Raw genomic sequence first — 15,412 nt, 5'->3', positions numbered from 1 at the left:
ACCGTCATCTTTAGAATATTTTCTTTGAACTTCCGTTTTTGCGGTCGCTCTGTATATTTCTATGGCATCGCTGTCCAGGAGTAATTAGCTGGTGAAGTGGATTTACTTATTGTAGAGTTAACAAAATGAGCATTGTAATGTTTATCATAAGCATTGTAAAGCAGATGTCTTAACAAATGTCGACCGGGAATTTTTTTTTACGAGCAGTTCATTCATACCTATGCAAGATCACTGTGAAAATACAGACCGGAAGTCAAAAGACAACGAGCGCAGCGCTGAAAAGGGGCGGGGCTACATAAGGTCTATATAGCCTAAGCAAAAGAAAGAGAAGAAATTGCCCACAAACTCAAACTCAATTCCTGGAGGGCCACAGCTCTGCACAGTTTAGCTCCAACCAGCTCAAACTCACACCTGCAAGGAAGTTTCTAGCAATCCCGAAGACCTTGATTAGCTGGATCAGGTGTGTTTGATTAGGGTTAGAGCAAAACTGTGCAGAGCTCTGGCCCTCCAGGAATTGAGTTTGAGAACACTGTGCGTCTATTTAAAAATGCAAAAATAAATCTGTAAGAATAGGCAGTGTTTAAATGGCGCGGCAGCTTAAAACATTTGAATATCAAGTGCGTAGCCTACATAGTGTCGACAGTTTATTACGCAAATGATGTTCAAAAATGTTTCTAGATAGGCAGCTCACTTGAGTCGTCGGTAATCGGCCTAATCAGTTTACAGGTGCGCTTGCAAGCTTTCACTGAGGATGTTTCTCCAAAGGATATTCTTTGTCACTTCCCTTATAACTTTAATACTCTTGTATATCGTTGTAATCTTTTACAATGAAAACTACACTATAAAAGCAAATGTGCGGTAAGAAACGAAAATGTAGGCTACTGAATTCAAATGTGTCATTTTAAATTCAACATTTTACTTTGATTAGTAGGCTACTGGCATCATGTCACAGGCTATAACAATATCTGCAATCCATTCTCCTTAGACAGTATTACAACTTTTGGGTGGATGAAGACAATGTCACAGATTCTTTGCAGAGAGTTGAGGAGCCCGACCCAACCAACAGTTCTGTTGTGACTGACGCAGGAGCAAACAATGTTCCTCTTGGGACTCAATCAACCCTTGTGCCCTTTATGGACAAGCACAACTTTACTGCTCTGCCCCAGTGGAAATATGAGGATCTGTATCGATTGGATCCACAGTTTAAACCGAGTGTAAGTACAGTGGACAACAACATAACTTAAAAAAAAAAAACACTTAAAAAAAGTTTGTGAACATCCTGCCAATGGGTGACATGACTGATATAGCCTAACCCTGCTGAAAAAGAAATAGCTCTTAAACCAGCCTCATAATGGTGAGCTGGTCTAGACTGATCTATTATCTGGCTTTCACAGATTGGATTTGGGCATTTTTCACTCTCTCGGCCATTTCTTTGTTGATTCATTTTGAATTAGCACTGAGTGATGATCACAAAACTTTTTGTTCTGTTGGCTACGTGTGAAAAATTTTCAAAGGGTAACTAAACCCTAAACCAACTTTTTTTAGTTAATGATCTGTAAGAATGGGGCTTTATTAGTACTGTTCATTGATTCGAGTAACTTTTTTGACATTTGTGTATAAAGTGTTTTAATTCTACAATATATGGTGTAAAAACGTCTGAGTGCTACCCTCTTCAGGTTGAACGGTGGCTACTGCAGTTGAATTTTCCTATTGGATGTTTGGGGTGGTTCGTGACGTAAGGGGTTGTTGGTGAGGTAGGCAAGTTCCATACTGACAGATGCGGGTCTCAGGTGCACGCCCCCCTCCGCTGGGCTCTGCCCACGTTTCCAGCATTTTTCAAATATTGCCAGTGGGTGGAGTCAGGCTCTGACCAGGGGTTTAGTTACCCTTTATCCCTTAAAGCCTATCATATTGAATACATTAATTTCTAAAGCTTTTCAATTATGATTACAAAACTTACTTAAAACTGTTTTACACAATCTTCTAAATGCCTTCTGCCCTCTGACTGATAGTTCATCCATTTTTTTTTTAGCAAATAATTTTAGTAACATTTTTTAAATGGCCACCTTCAGGTTGTGGTACGAGTCTTTTTTTCTGTGAAATCTGTGATTTTTTTTTACAGAGACGACATAAGGATGACTTATTAGTAATAAGACAAACATTTACTGGACTGAAGCAACTTATAGTTATTATTATCAATGTTGAAAACAGTTGTGCTGCTTTTGGCTGGTATTGTATGCAAAACTTAAAAAAAAAAAAAAATTGTCTAAAGGTGCAATGAACTGTTCCATTTACAGGCTTTACACGGTTTAAGATGTTCCCAACATGTTTTTCAGGAATGCACGGCATCCTTGCGAAATTCCTCTAATCCAGTGTTTATGGAGAAGTTTATTCCAAACATTCAGCTGTTTTTACAAAGCGATCATCTCAACGTGAGTGAGTGGAACCGGCTTTATCACTTTAACAACCCCTTTGGCTATATGGGACTCAATTACACAGGTTTGTTTAATCATAAAGCATGAACGTGATCATATAGATGGTTTACTATTATAGCTTTAAGCTAAAATAATACTGTATTTCCTCCTTTTTATAGCCATAAAAGCAGCTGTTGACACCATCCCTAAGCTTGCATCTACCCAGTTACTACAAGTACCTACAAGAGCGAAAGATGGCTGTATTCACTGTGCTGTTGTTGGGAATGGTGGCATTCTCAATGGCTCCAGGCTAGGAATGGAGATTGACTCTAATGATTATGTGTTCAGGTAAATAGTTAGGTAAATTTGTTCAGGTAAAACAGTTATTAAGAACAAACATTGTTTAAATGCAGATTAAATTAGTCACTTTTAAAAGAGAAAATGTGTAAACCACGATATCTTGTGAAAGCTTCTATATGGACTGTTTTATTATATTGATATTGACTTTTTTTTTTAATGTACTGATTTAATAAAACCACTTATTCACTTGTTTGTTTCTGATAGAATGAATGCAGCCATTATAGCAGGACATGAGGAGGATGTTGGGAAAAGGACCTCTGTTTATGTGCACACAGCACATTCCTTAATCCAGTCCCTAATGATACACAAAAACAGAGGTTTCAAACAGATTCCTACTGACAAGGTTGTGTCTAAACTATCAATTGTTCTTTTGAGCTGCTTTGGATGAACCTTTAATAGTTTTTTTTTGTTGGCCTTTTTATGGAAGGACATTAAATATGTTCTAATCCCTGAGGGTCCAAGAGATTACAACTTTCTCGAGTCCCTTATGAAGAACAGAAAAATACCATCAGGAGCATATAATGGACGAATGTAAGTCATTCTAACAGAAATGTAATTATCAATCAATATTTGTCATCATAAACCAAAAATAAGAGCGATTAACCTAGTTGAAAATTGTCGTCTACACACTAATATTGATTTGTTTATCCCTAACGTTCAATGATTTATTATTTTGAAGGCCAAGGAATTATTACAGTGGGAATTTTAATGAAAGTTCTTACTACATCCTCCATCCAGACTTTCTGAGATATGTGCGAAACAGGTAGGGGCTAAAAATGTGCAAACATTAGTCATGTTAGAATATGTTTAGTGCATGAAGTTACAGTTTCATTATTTGTCATTTCATGTCTCTCACTTTTCATTTTAGGTTTCTTAGGGCAAAACAATTAAAAACTAAAAGATGGTGGTTGGTCAGACCCACTAATGGCGCATTTACACTTATGCTGGCTATGCACACGTGTGACATTGTAAGTGATCTTTAAAAATAAGCACTGTTGTTTACTTATTGGCATTTATGTTTATTTTATCAGATGACATCAACACTGAGTGTATCATCTTACAGTGATACCTTGTTTTTCATGCTCTTCACGTAGGTGAGAGTCTATGGTTTTAGCACGGTCGACTATCGGAAATATCCAAACTACTACTATGACACCAAATACACTAAACTAGTGTTTTTTGCTAATCACGATTATAGTTTAGAAATGAAAACCTGGAAGAAATTTCATGACGACAAATTTATCTGGCTGTATTTAGGAAAATCTGATATCTAAGTGAATCTGTGTTTCTTAAAAGTGATTCAGTTTCCTTATTGACCCAAATAATTACTAGAAAAGGAATATAGTTCAGTCTGTGTTATTTCACATTAAGAAAGAGGTGTAACTTGTTGCAAATGTTGTGTGTTTTATAACTTTTTGCATTGTTAGTTTCTACTTTGTGTAGGCTATCTGTAGTCTGAAATAAACAATGAATCAACTGGGAATTTCCAGAGTCAATTTTGTTTTCTTATATCATCATGTGCAACTCTGAGGAGCATATTAGAGGTCAGACATTAAGCTAGTTCAGTAGTCTTTTGCGTTTAGATAAGATGCTAATTATTAAAAGTTATGGATCTCCTTTCAAGTCGTTTCTGCATATTGTAACATTTAGGTAATCAGTAAATGACTAGGCCTAATTAACATCTAGTGTATGGTTGCATGTAAATGTTCACTCAAAAAAATTAAGCCTTTTTTTTAAATTGTAAAATGTCATCAAATTAAAATGAATAATCCTTTCGTAATTTAATTGAACAATCCTTAATCAATTTTTCAAATAAATTACGTAAATGTAAAATAAACCCTCTTTTTTTGTGTGTAGGACAAATTTTTTTTTTCTTTTATTTATTTCAACAGGGACAATGTGCAAAAAAACATTAATTAAAGATGCTTTGCACCAGATTTAGCTTAAGCTAGTTTCCATCTGCAGTCCCCGAGCAGGTAAGTTGCAATACAAAATATACAATATAAAATGTAATAATTAATCACTCAAATACAGCTAGCATTCAACCATTCCCCATTACAATCATCAGTCTAACTAAATCATACCAATATTACTACAATAAAACCTCACTAAAAAGTCATATTTACATACACAATTATCTATGCTGGCACAACTGGTTGTCCAATAGCACTTTCCTTGTATTAATAGAAAAAATCTTCAGGTCAAAAGTAAGTTTTAGACTCTGTGGGAGTTTGTTCCATTCTTTAATGCCCTTGAATGAGAAGGCTGTCTGTGCAAAGGCCGAGCTACGTTTAGGCAGCCTGCAATCATTGTAACTTGTTGACCTGGTGCTCCTAGTCATCTGTTCTGAACAAAACTGTACAAATGTTTTCAGGGGAGGAGGCGCTATATTATTCAAAATTTTAAAAACTAATCGCACATTGGCATACACAGTTATATTATCAAAGTTTAACATACTGTATTTTCCCAAAACCAGACAGTGATGATATCTCAGTGGTTTTTTATCTAATACTTTAACAGCTTGATTATATAAAGATTTTAAAGGTTTTTGAAATTTGAAATTTGGAGGACATTACATCTTTAAGGCACCAGATGTCGCGCTTACTTTAGAAACAACAGTGACTTCACATTAAGCTCACAGATGTCTGCCTTGACTATATTTCCGAAATTACTATATGGATACAATTGTGATGGATAACTGTTAGGTTAGTCTTATTGATTTACACATAGTCTAACGGTGTAAATACAAACGGTAGGCTACATGTAACATGCAAAGATATAGACAGCTTTAGAACATTGCATCCATCGATGTAAACATTTAGAGAATGGTATAGAATATATTCGCCATTAACCTTTTTTCCTGGAATCGTTAAATTGAAGCGAGAAACTTAAAAGCGCACCTTTCAGGAAGAGAGTTACACCGGGGAGGCGCGTGACAGACGCGCGCGCGCGCGCTCACGCACCGGCCACTAGTGTTGTCAAACGCAGTCAAGTATGGCATTGCGCTTTAGCGATTTTCCCAACAGCAACAGAAATCAGAAACGGGATTATACTTATTGAACTACTTCGGTTTCGTGGAATAAGTGGCTTTAAGCGTTTAATCGACCTGACTACGTATTGGTGAGTAATGTTATCATTCAGGTATATATGGCAAGTGTAGTAGCCTACTATTCCCAATTTAGCTTAAAAAACATTAAGACAAGTAACTGGTCTGGAAAGTTGTCATTATTGTTTAGGGTTATTTCAAACATCTTATTATACGTCCGGTAGCCTACTTTCCATAACAACCAAACGATCACAGAAAGCGCTCTAAGGTTGTCTTTGAAGTGATTGGTTGCCTGTTTATTTCAAATGAAAGAGAAATTAAATACAGTTGTTTATAGACTCAAGATTCCATACACTGCTTTCTTCAGAAACGGTGTTTTATGCTCAAATATATTAAAGTTTATTATGATAATAACACTGCATGTGTGTTCTTCCCATAGGTTTCCATGTGATGTTTCTGGCTTTAAGGATGGCTTACATTCAATATATACGCGCTGCTCAAGAACAAACATGTAGCATAGGACCTTAAAAACAACTTCAATAAAAATTAAAAGCTAAATGTTTTGTCCATATTTAAAAAAATAAATAAGTTGGACCAAAAAAAAAAGCCATATCCTAGGCTTCGTGAACCGAGAGAACCATGACATTGTGAATCCAGATTGTAACACACTTCTGAGAGCTGGACAAGAGCCATGGGCAAGGAGCAGGACCTTCTTCTGGCTGTGAAGAATGGAGACCTTCCCTTAGCTCATAAACTTCTGGCTAAGATCAAGACCAACCGAAATAGTGAGTTATTTTAAGGCACATGTTTTTCTTTTGACAGTTAGTCCTTTGCTAATAATATAGTTTTGTAGCAATTTTTTAGACATTCGTAAATGTAGTAAACAAATTCATCATGTACTGAGTCAATATGTTATCAGCAGCAGATCATATTATACATCATGCTTTAAGTATTTCATCTCTTTTTTTAAAAAAGTGTTTCACATTTAAAATATTTTAAATGCGCTAAGCTGCAACTTGATACCCTGTACAATCATTCTTGAAAATGCTGTTATTGTTTCCCAGATTACTCTTCAGGTGAAGAATTCATTTTCTTTATTTGACGTCTGTGCTGCATTAGCAATAACGCTGGACTAATCACTCAATCAGCCTTGTATGACACTAAACAACAACTGCATCCAATCTGAACATGAAAATACCATTAGCATTTCTTGGCCATTCCTTTATGTAAACACTAGATGTTTACGGGTACCTTAAGACATAAACTTTAGTTGGAATAGTATGCCAAAACCTTTAAAACAAGTAGTCTGTTACTCAGTAGGGTTCAAGTTTGTGCAGTGCACCTGCAGAGGATGTTTTCAGGACAGTCTGTAAGTCTTTCCCAAGCAGATTGAGACCGTATCGACTGGAGGCCAAACAGGGTCAGTTTTCACCCAGCCAGACGGCCAATGAACTCACTTGCATATCTGAATAGTGATAGTCAGTCCAATTATGGTCATATTCTGCTACAGGATATTGATCACAGTGTTATTAATATTGAATTTAATTATTGAATGTGTTCCCTGTCAGTCAAATTCATAGGCTATCGATCTTAATCATGTCAAGGCTTTTGATTAAGTGCCTTGGAGATTTTTGGAACTGGGTTTGTTTTGTTTAACTTTTCAGTAACTTTTTATTTATTTATATATCAAATTAATGTCTTTCTGATTTGAACTGGACTCTGTTTCATAGTGCTTGGTTCAATCGAATATTGATCGGATGGGGGCAGATCTGAATGTGAGCTTGAGGTCAAATTTAAGAAAGTGGCAGGGATTAAGCGGACTGAAATGATTGGGGAAGTCCATACGCCATCAGCGAGAAGTTATGATATTTTAATTAAAAATTAAGAGGGGATAAAAACTATAAATCAAACATATTTCAAGATCAATAACATGCATTTTAAAATATATTTGGTGAATTTTCATTTCATGCCCACTTTAAGGAAAAGGAACGCAGGGTCAATCATTCACAGTTTCTGTAGATTGAGCGTAACTTGTATTGAACCCGGAAAAACCTTGAAATTCATTCTTCCATTTAGTTAAAATCTAGTATCTTGTGTTCTTCCCTGCCCCCACCTGTCTTGTTACAAATCAGGGATAACCCATATGGCAAACTGACAGATTAACTTTATAGAGAGCTGGATTTCAGCACAGCATTCACTGTTCCTTAACAATGCCATGGGCTGCTTTGCTTTCAGTTGCTTTTGTTCCCTAAAAATGTAGTAGCCATGTAAAAGACTGGGGTAAATACCAGCAAGACACATAAGTTGACTCCAAGCCAGTGATTTTTTTCCACAAAAAGCATGTTAAATGCAAGCATATACATGTTTTAATACTCTCACCTCTTGCTCATGACAGATGGGTCAGGCTGCTCGGAACTGTTTTGGAATCTGCTCAATGAGTTAATCCATGAGCGATGTTGTCAGTCATCACTAGATCTAGTATAAACTGAGTAAGCCGGCCGTTCCTTCAACTGAGCAGACCTGCATCTTACAGTCAGCTTTTAAATATTCATCGAAACTACAGATAATTAAAGGATGGACAGTATTATTAGCATTATCTGAGAGCGTGCATACATTTTCTATTTTTAGCTTAATTAGCCTACAGAATGCAAGGCTACTGTAGAAAACACAAACAGCGCAGATCAGAAGACACATGGATCTTAAATCTAGACTCACATTATTTTGCTTACTGAATGTGATTGCATGTAAATGCGCTCTTCCTAATTTGTTTTAAAGTGATCTTAAGTTTTGTGTAATTCCTGTTTTGCATCATTTCCATGCTTCACACTTCAACACTACACTTTTGGTATCAAAATAACCATCACGTATATGTCAGTGAGAAAAGCAATTGTTTGTAGCTGTAATAAATATGAGTTTAGTTGCGTAGTTAGTCCACTTTTCAGCTTTGATCCGTCTCACGGTTTCACTGTTGTTGCAAATAATAGCGAATCTCTACGGGCTTCAAAAATCACAATACATTCACGTCGTCATTTGCTTATGTACTGTAACAGGTAAAGCAACAAAAGTGTGTTTTCCTACTAATGTGATAGCAAACAAAATATTTTTGGACAATATAATCACTATAGCCACTGGTCATATGATCCACCAAGCTTCAGCTCATTCACAACAGATTTTCTTTTTTTTGACAACGTTACTGGCCTGGTTATTTCCAATAGCATTAATTTCACACAATTTGTTAATTAAATAGAAGGACGCCTTCATATTCAAAATGTCAGTGTGCAGACTAGCAAGGTGAATTTGATCTGACCTGTTCTCTGCAGCTTTGTTTACAGTCTTCAGCACCAAATCAACCTTACAAAGGCAGGTGACAAAACCAGACTATGCAGGAGATAAAATCAGAACACCATGTCTGCTTTCGTTGTAATGATTTTATCGTCATCCAAGTGATTGACTAGGATCAATCAGTGAAGTTTATCTTAAATACCATCTTCTTTACTTCCTCCTCCATGGTTGGGTAAAGATTTTCATTTTGAGACAAAATAGACAGATAATCATGTATATGAGGTGGGAATCTTTTGCTACCTAGCGATTCGATTCAAATCGATTCGATATATGCATAGATTTGATTCTAGTTTACTGTTTTGTGTTACTTTTCCTATTTGACTGCGGTAGACAGTTTAATAGGTCTAGAAGAAAAAAAAATCCCACTGAATTAAATGTGAATCTTGACCCCTTTTTAGTTTTTCTTCCCATTTTAGTCAACCTAATATTATAAATCAAATGCCCTTTAAGCTGACTGCAATCATTACATAGTCTTTTGTAATAAAGCAAGGCAGGTAATTTTATTATATTTTTTATGTTAAAAATGGGAACAAAACATCAGATTACAAACAATAGGACAAATACAATATAAAATTACAAATTAAATCATCAAATGCAAAAATATAACGCTTTATAAGCTTCACTGAATGAATTAAATATAAATGTATTAATATTAAAGATAAAGTCAAAAGCAGTTTTTTTTCTCAGAAAAGTCTGAATAGTGAGATTCAAACACATTTGTGAGGAAAAAGTCATAACAGATAATTGTGAAATTCTGAAAAAAAGTCAGAATTGTGAGGTTTTAGAAAATTTACAATTACCTTTTTTTGTTGCGAGTTTATCTCAAGTCTGTGAAAAGGTCAATATTGTGATTTGTTATATTTAAGTACAGTTTTTAGTGCTTCATGCCATTAAATGTGGCAGAAGAATGAAAAAACATGTTTATGTAATAATTATTATTCATTGATTTGTTTTTAATATGGACATATTCGTATAACCCAGTGTGCGTACAATAAACGGATAGTAGTTTGCAGAATAAGTAATAAATAATTAAAAAATAAATATTTTTTTTTTTTTAGTGAAACTTTGCATTTATGATTTAGGTTTGTGTAAGTCTTTTGCAAGATCATTTACATTATTTTAAAAGTACATCCAACCAGTATAAGTCACCCTTGTGCACAGTCATGTGGTGTGTGTGTGTTACATAACCGGGTCTTTTCGTTTATCTTCGCTCATCCACTGACAGTGAGCTCAGACGCCTTGACAATTTTCCACTTGTTTTGTTCAGGGAGGCTTTCATCATGTGGCAGAGTGTTGTTTAAGAAATGATCCGAGATCCAGTGTTTTGGAAAGGTATTACAGTAAAACCTTTTCCCTATTTTGTAGTGGTAATTCCCTTTGAACACACTGTCATAAAGGCTCATGGGATAACAGTAATGTGACTGCTGGGTCTGGATGCTGAAATCCACATGGGTAAACCCTATGCAAAGATGAGAAGTTTGTCTTTTGTCAGTCCAAGGTCATGTCTTACAGTCTTCATTTCTAATGCCACTTTGTTCCAATAAAATTGATTTTAGTTTTTACACACCGTTATAGAGTAGAGAGGTTGTTTGCTTGTGTTTCACACTACTGTTTACTGGAACAAAGTAGGTAGGTCATTCAACTCTATACCCCAAATTGATTCTGGCAAGCCAAACCCAATCAGAAGTGATCCATCTAATTAAAGTCAGTATCTAATCTGTTGAGAGCTTTACCTCCAACACCTGCTTGTGTTCATTCAAATAAAATAAAAAAAGTCTTTGGGATCATGTGACACCGACACATTTGTGAATAAGTCATAGAATAGTCCTTGAGTCATGACTTTTTATTTATTCCATTTGACTCTTTTTATAAAAAGGTCAAAATATGTGATATTTTAAAAAAATGAATGACCTTGTCACATTAATGGGGAGGGGTCTATAGGGATCTTCTTTTTTTTTTTTGTCACATGACCACAATGACTTTCTGCATGTTAGTTGCACCGCACTTACTTGATTTGACTTATGTTATTGTCAAATTTTTCAAATTTAGAACTTTAATTTCTTTATAAAATACAGTAATATTGTGAAATTATTATTAAATAGTCTTTCAGTCACATAATTCCTCAGAAATCATTATAATGTGCGATTTTGTGCTCAAGAACTATTCTTACTCTAATCGATACTTGAAAGCGGTTGTGCTGATAATTTTTTTTTTAGGATTCTTTGATGAATAGCTAGATCCCAAACCTTTGAATGTTGCAGTATGCGTTCTTCTGTTTTATATGCAAAATAAATACTTGTGTGCATTGGTATGTATGAAACATTGCAAGGTTGTCAGAATGATAACGTTGCTTAACTGTAATACAGTGCAAAAAAATAGAGGTTTTGCAACAAGATATTTGTCTTCTAAGTCTTATCATCTCTGAAATTTGCGTTTCAAAATGGCTTGGCATTAATTAAAGACAATCTAAGAGCTTATATTAGTTTGACATTTTCACAGATGTACTTTCAGTGACTTTATTATTGTTAGCATAAATGTTTCAAATTCCTAAAACTTGTGTATACTGTATATAGGGCTATTGTTGATTATGCCTTAGACACTAGGGTTCTCAGCGGGCCGGGTCAGCCCGACAAAGCCGACGGGACCCGCGGGTTTGGGCTGGGTTCGGGTCGAAAATATAAGCAAATGACTCGGGTCGGGTCGGACATCGGGCTTAATCTTTTCTGCTCAGTGAAAACATTTATTAATCATCGCTGCTGTTCACCGTAAAAAAAGTCTGGCTGCTGCGTGCAACGTGCATCGCGGGGGCAGACCTGACGCCGCTGCGTGCACGCCTTTAGCCTGGAGAAGAAGATGGAGTTGGTGAAAAGTAAACTTGCCGCAGGTGAATTCACCGTCGCTACTACAGGAGTGGGAAAATCAGAGGTCTGGAAAGTGTTTGGAGTGGTGCTGGATTCTGATGGAAATTCTACAGGTTATGTGCAATGCTCAAAATGCAAGGTGCTGATGAAACATGACTGCAAAAAAAAAAAACAGGGTCGTCCAGAAGATTTTTATTTGAGGCATATTTAGTAGGCTATATAGCCTATTTATATATTTAAAGTTTGTTTCAGTTGTTTGTATTGTTTGTAGGCTATTGTTAAAAGACGTGAACATTAAAGGTTGATCTGAATTCCCGTCTGCTGGTCATGATAATACGTGTAAGAGAAAAAAAGAAAATCGGCGTCAGGCCGCGGTCCGGGTTTGGGCAGATACTTCTTGTTGATGTGTCGGGTTACATCGGGTCCGGGCTTTAAAAGCCACGGGCCGGGTCGGGTTGTCATTTTCAGGCCCATTGAGAACTCACACTCTCTCCTCTCTCACGGTCCCGTCCCGTTTAAATTTGCTCATTATGTTTATTGTGTGGGTTTGGGGAGTGGTTGAGCCCTGTGCGGTTACTGTGGCTCATTTCATTTGAAGGATGCCCACATTAGAAGCAGCTCTTCCATTCAACGAGAAAAGACCACTGTTGATAGACACAAAGGGTGTTTGTGTTTCCACACACGCTTTTGTGTGGATACTGTGAGTGAGGGAGGGAGAGAAGGACATAGATGAAAATTGAGAGATTGGGTGGGTTAGCCATGTCTGGAATGTTGTCATGTTGAAACTCGAACTCTTCTTGAAAGACCCACATCAACTTTTTTTCTTCCCCTACAGTCATATGTAAAGTTCATAGCTCTGTTGGCATTGTGCCCTCTGCCCGCTGGCCGTGGGGTGGTCTGTTGGAGTACAACAGGGGCCTGTGATTAGCCCAACATGAGACCCCTCAGATCCATAGTAAATATTTGACGGCAATTTGATACAATGTCAGCATATACTTGTTGGATTGGCCAAAATAGATGTAGGGAACTCCATCGATCTGTGTGTACTCCACATGTATGTTTTGTGTTTTTGCTACTTTTTCAGTTTAGTTAATTAAAATGAACTAATGCAACAGTTCTTGAACATTTTGTCACAACATGGTGTGTGTTCATACTTGACAGGTTTAATTTGAAAACAAAACAAACTAACTAAAAACAAACTCTGTGATTTCTGTGTAGTTGATTTGAAAAAGTGTGAATGCTGCCATCCGAACCCTGGTGTGCACCAAACTAGTGGAAAGTTTGATTCAATGAAAGTCTATTGAATACATTTGCATTAATTTTTTGTTGGCAGTAACCATATACATGGAAAACCAAATTCAGGCAGACAAACAAGTTGGGAAGGGATTTGAGCATTGTTTTTCAAATTTGACATAATCCATCTATGTTGTTTAATTTCATACTCTATTATATTATAATGATATATTCTTGTTATATTTAAAAACATATATATAATATTGTGGCCATATTTTGAATGAAATACTAGCTTACTACTTAACATTGTGCAATGTATATACATGTGTACTGGCTACAATTTGTGAAAAATAGAATGATATGGTAAGCATTATTCCATGATAAACAGTTTACACAGTACATTGCATTGCATCCAGTTATCATCTTGGAAATTAAAATGGTTATTTTGCATTTTACGGTTTTATGTAAAAAGTCTGATCATGAAAATTAATGAGTCAAGAACCAGGTGTTTAAAATCATTGCTGATATTACTTCATTATTTATCACTGAAAATAGGGGTTCAAGTTGAGTGTATTGTATTGTGGGATACAGTAAATTAACACAATGTGTGGTTTATTTAAGAAAAGCATACAACTCTTACTATTTCTTCCATATCCTTACATAAGTAAGAGTACTTAGAAATATAGACTAGTATGCTATATTCATGGTGTTTCTATTCTTGTCCAGACCATGACTTATAATAGGCATACTGTAGCTAAATTATTTTAAAGTGCCCCAATTATGCTTTTTTTATTTTAAATTACATTTCAGGCAAAAATTTACTCACCCTCAAGCCATCCTATGTGTATATGACTTTCTTCTTTCAGCCAAACACAATCAGAGTTATATTAAAAAATATGCTGATTCTTCCAAGCCTTTCTATAATGGGGTGAATAGTAACTTAGATTTTGTAGCCCAAAAAAGCACATCCATTCATCATAAAAGTAATCCATACGACGCCAGGGGGTTAATAAAGGCCTTCTGAAGTTAAGCGATGCCTTTTTTAAAAATATTTATATTCATATTCATAACTTTATAAAGTAGAATCACTGGCTTCTGGTAACAGCCGTACGCGAGTTGAGTTCCGGTGGAAGAGTGACCTCTGACCCGACTCGACTCTCTCGTGAATGCTCGGATGGACGTTAACGGTAACTAGTGATTACAATTTATAAAGTTTTAATGATGGATATTTTTCTTACACAAACAAATCGCTTCTCTTCAGGAGGCATTTATTAACCCCATGGAGCCTTATGGATTACTTTTATGATGGATGGATGCGTTTATTTATTTATTATAAATCTCAGTTACTATTTACTCCCATTCTAAAGCTTGGAAGAGCCAGGGCTAAGTATTTTGGCTCAGTATTTTGGTGTTTGGCTGAAAGAAGAACACTTTCAACACTGTTGAAAGGTCACGCGTGTTCCGGTCCAAAAAGGTAGGGTTCTTTGTTTTTGTGGAAAATGGCCGATCGTTGCGCTAGATAAGACCCTTATTCCTCGGCTGGGATCGTGTAGAGCCCTTTAAAATTGCATTGAAACTGCAATTTGGACCTTCAAACATTGAACTCCATTGAATATGGAGAAAAATCCTGGAATGTTTTCCTCAAAAACCTTAATTTCTTTTCTTCTGAAGAAAGAAAGACATGAACATCTTGGATGACGTGGGGGTAAGTCAATTATTAGGAAATGTTAATTGTGAAGTGAAGTAATCCTTGAAGTGAGCTGATAGCCATAGATGACTATAATTCGGGAATAACAAATGCATTTTTCACAATAAATACGATTTTTTTTCTGATTGGTTTTAATCCAGAAGATGTGGGGGCAGGAATTCATTGCTCCCACTATGCTGGAGGATACAAATAGTTATAGATCCAATTTCCTGCAGTGTGATTTGGAGCAGGAGACGGGATCTTTTTTGAGGCTTATATGGATTGGATGAAAAGGTTTCTAAGCAAGTTATTGGTTGAAGTGTATAGGATGTAAGAAAACAAATAAAAGTTTAGGTTTATTAGTCAAAATGGGGCAGGCAGTTGTGTGTGTACTGACAGGTAAGTGAACACCGTTTACATTTACAGTTAAGATTCTTTTCCACGTTTGAGATAAAAGCAGTCAGGATGC

General features: G+C 36.0%; 2 protein-coding genes across 5 annotated transcripts in view; both read left to right on the top strand.

The window, feature by feature from the left end:
- The first annotated feature begins 729 nt into the window (after window positions 1-729).
- Window positions 730-4,249, top strand: st6galnac1.2 (ST6 (alpha-N-acetyl-neuraminyl-2,3-beta-galactosyl-1,3)-N-acetylgalactosaminide alpha-2,6-sialyltransferase 1, tandem duplicate 2). The gene is made up of 9 exons (XM_077201264.1): window positions 730-858; window positions 986-1,214; window positions 2,337-2,499; window positions 2,594-2,762; window positions 2,979-3,117; window positions 3,202-3,305; window positions 3,454-3,537; window positions 3,643-3,742; window positions 3,869-4,249. Exons 1-9 carry the CDS (start codon window positions 752-754, stop codon window positions 4,046-4,048), a joined length of 1,275 nt encoding a protein of 424 aa, XP_077057379.1. The 5' UTR covers window positions 730-751; the 3' UTR covers window positions 4,049-4,249.
- A 1,202-nt stretch (window positions 4,250-5,451) lies between these two features.
- LOC143710147 (caskin-2) overlaps window positions 5,452-15,412 on the top strand; it is a 61,332-nt gene continuing 51,371 nt past the window's right edge. For 3 of the 4 annotated variants that reach the window (XM_077201115.1, XM_077201114.1, XM_077201113.1), the window contains exons 1-2: window positions 5,692-5,894; window positions 6,260-6,605. In XM_077201115.1, coding sequence (XP_077057230.1) covers window positions 6,512-6,605 — 94 coding nt within the window. In that variant the 5' untranslated portion in view covers window positions 5,692-5,894; window positions 6,260-6,511. Of the gene's footprint in view, window positions 5,895-6,259; window positions 6,606-15,412 lie in introns of all 4 variants that reach the window. The other variant, XM_077201116.1, reaches the window with a different exon arrangement.

The sequence above is a fragment of the Siphateles boraxobius genome, unplaced genomic scaffold (assembly GCF_051911475.1).
Source record: "Siphateles boraxobius isolate OS27281-9 unplaced genomic scaffold, OSU_SipBor_1 46, whole genome shotgun sequence".
Taxonomy (NCBI): Eukaryota; Metazoa; Chordata; class Actinopteri; order Cypriniformes; family Leuciscidae; genus Siphateles; species Siphateles boraxobius.
Note: the sequence above shows the minus strand (reverse complement) of the source record. Positions and strands in the feature narration are given on the sequence as shown.

What these genes read in the sequence shown, in the direction of transcription:
- st6galnac1.2 (XM_077201264.1), top strand. Translation starts at nt 752, where the DNA reads ATGTTTCTCCAAAGGATATTCTTTGTCACTTCCCTTATAACTTTAATA. An exon ending in ATCCACAGTTTAAACCGAGT is followed by an intron (nt 1,215 to 2,336) that starts GTAAGTACAGTG and finishes CATGTTTTTCAG; the next exon opens with GAATGCACGGCATCCTTGCG. An exon ending in AACAGATTCCTACTGACAAG is followed by an intron (nt 3,118 to 3,201) that starts GTTGTGTCTAAA and finishes TTTTTATGGAAG; the next exon opens with GACATTAAATATGTTCTAAT.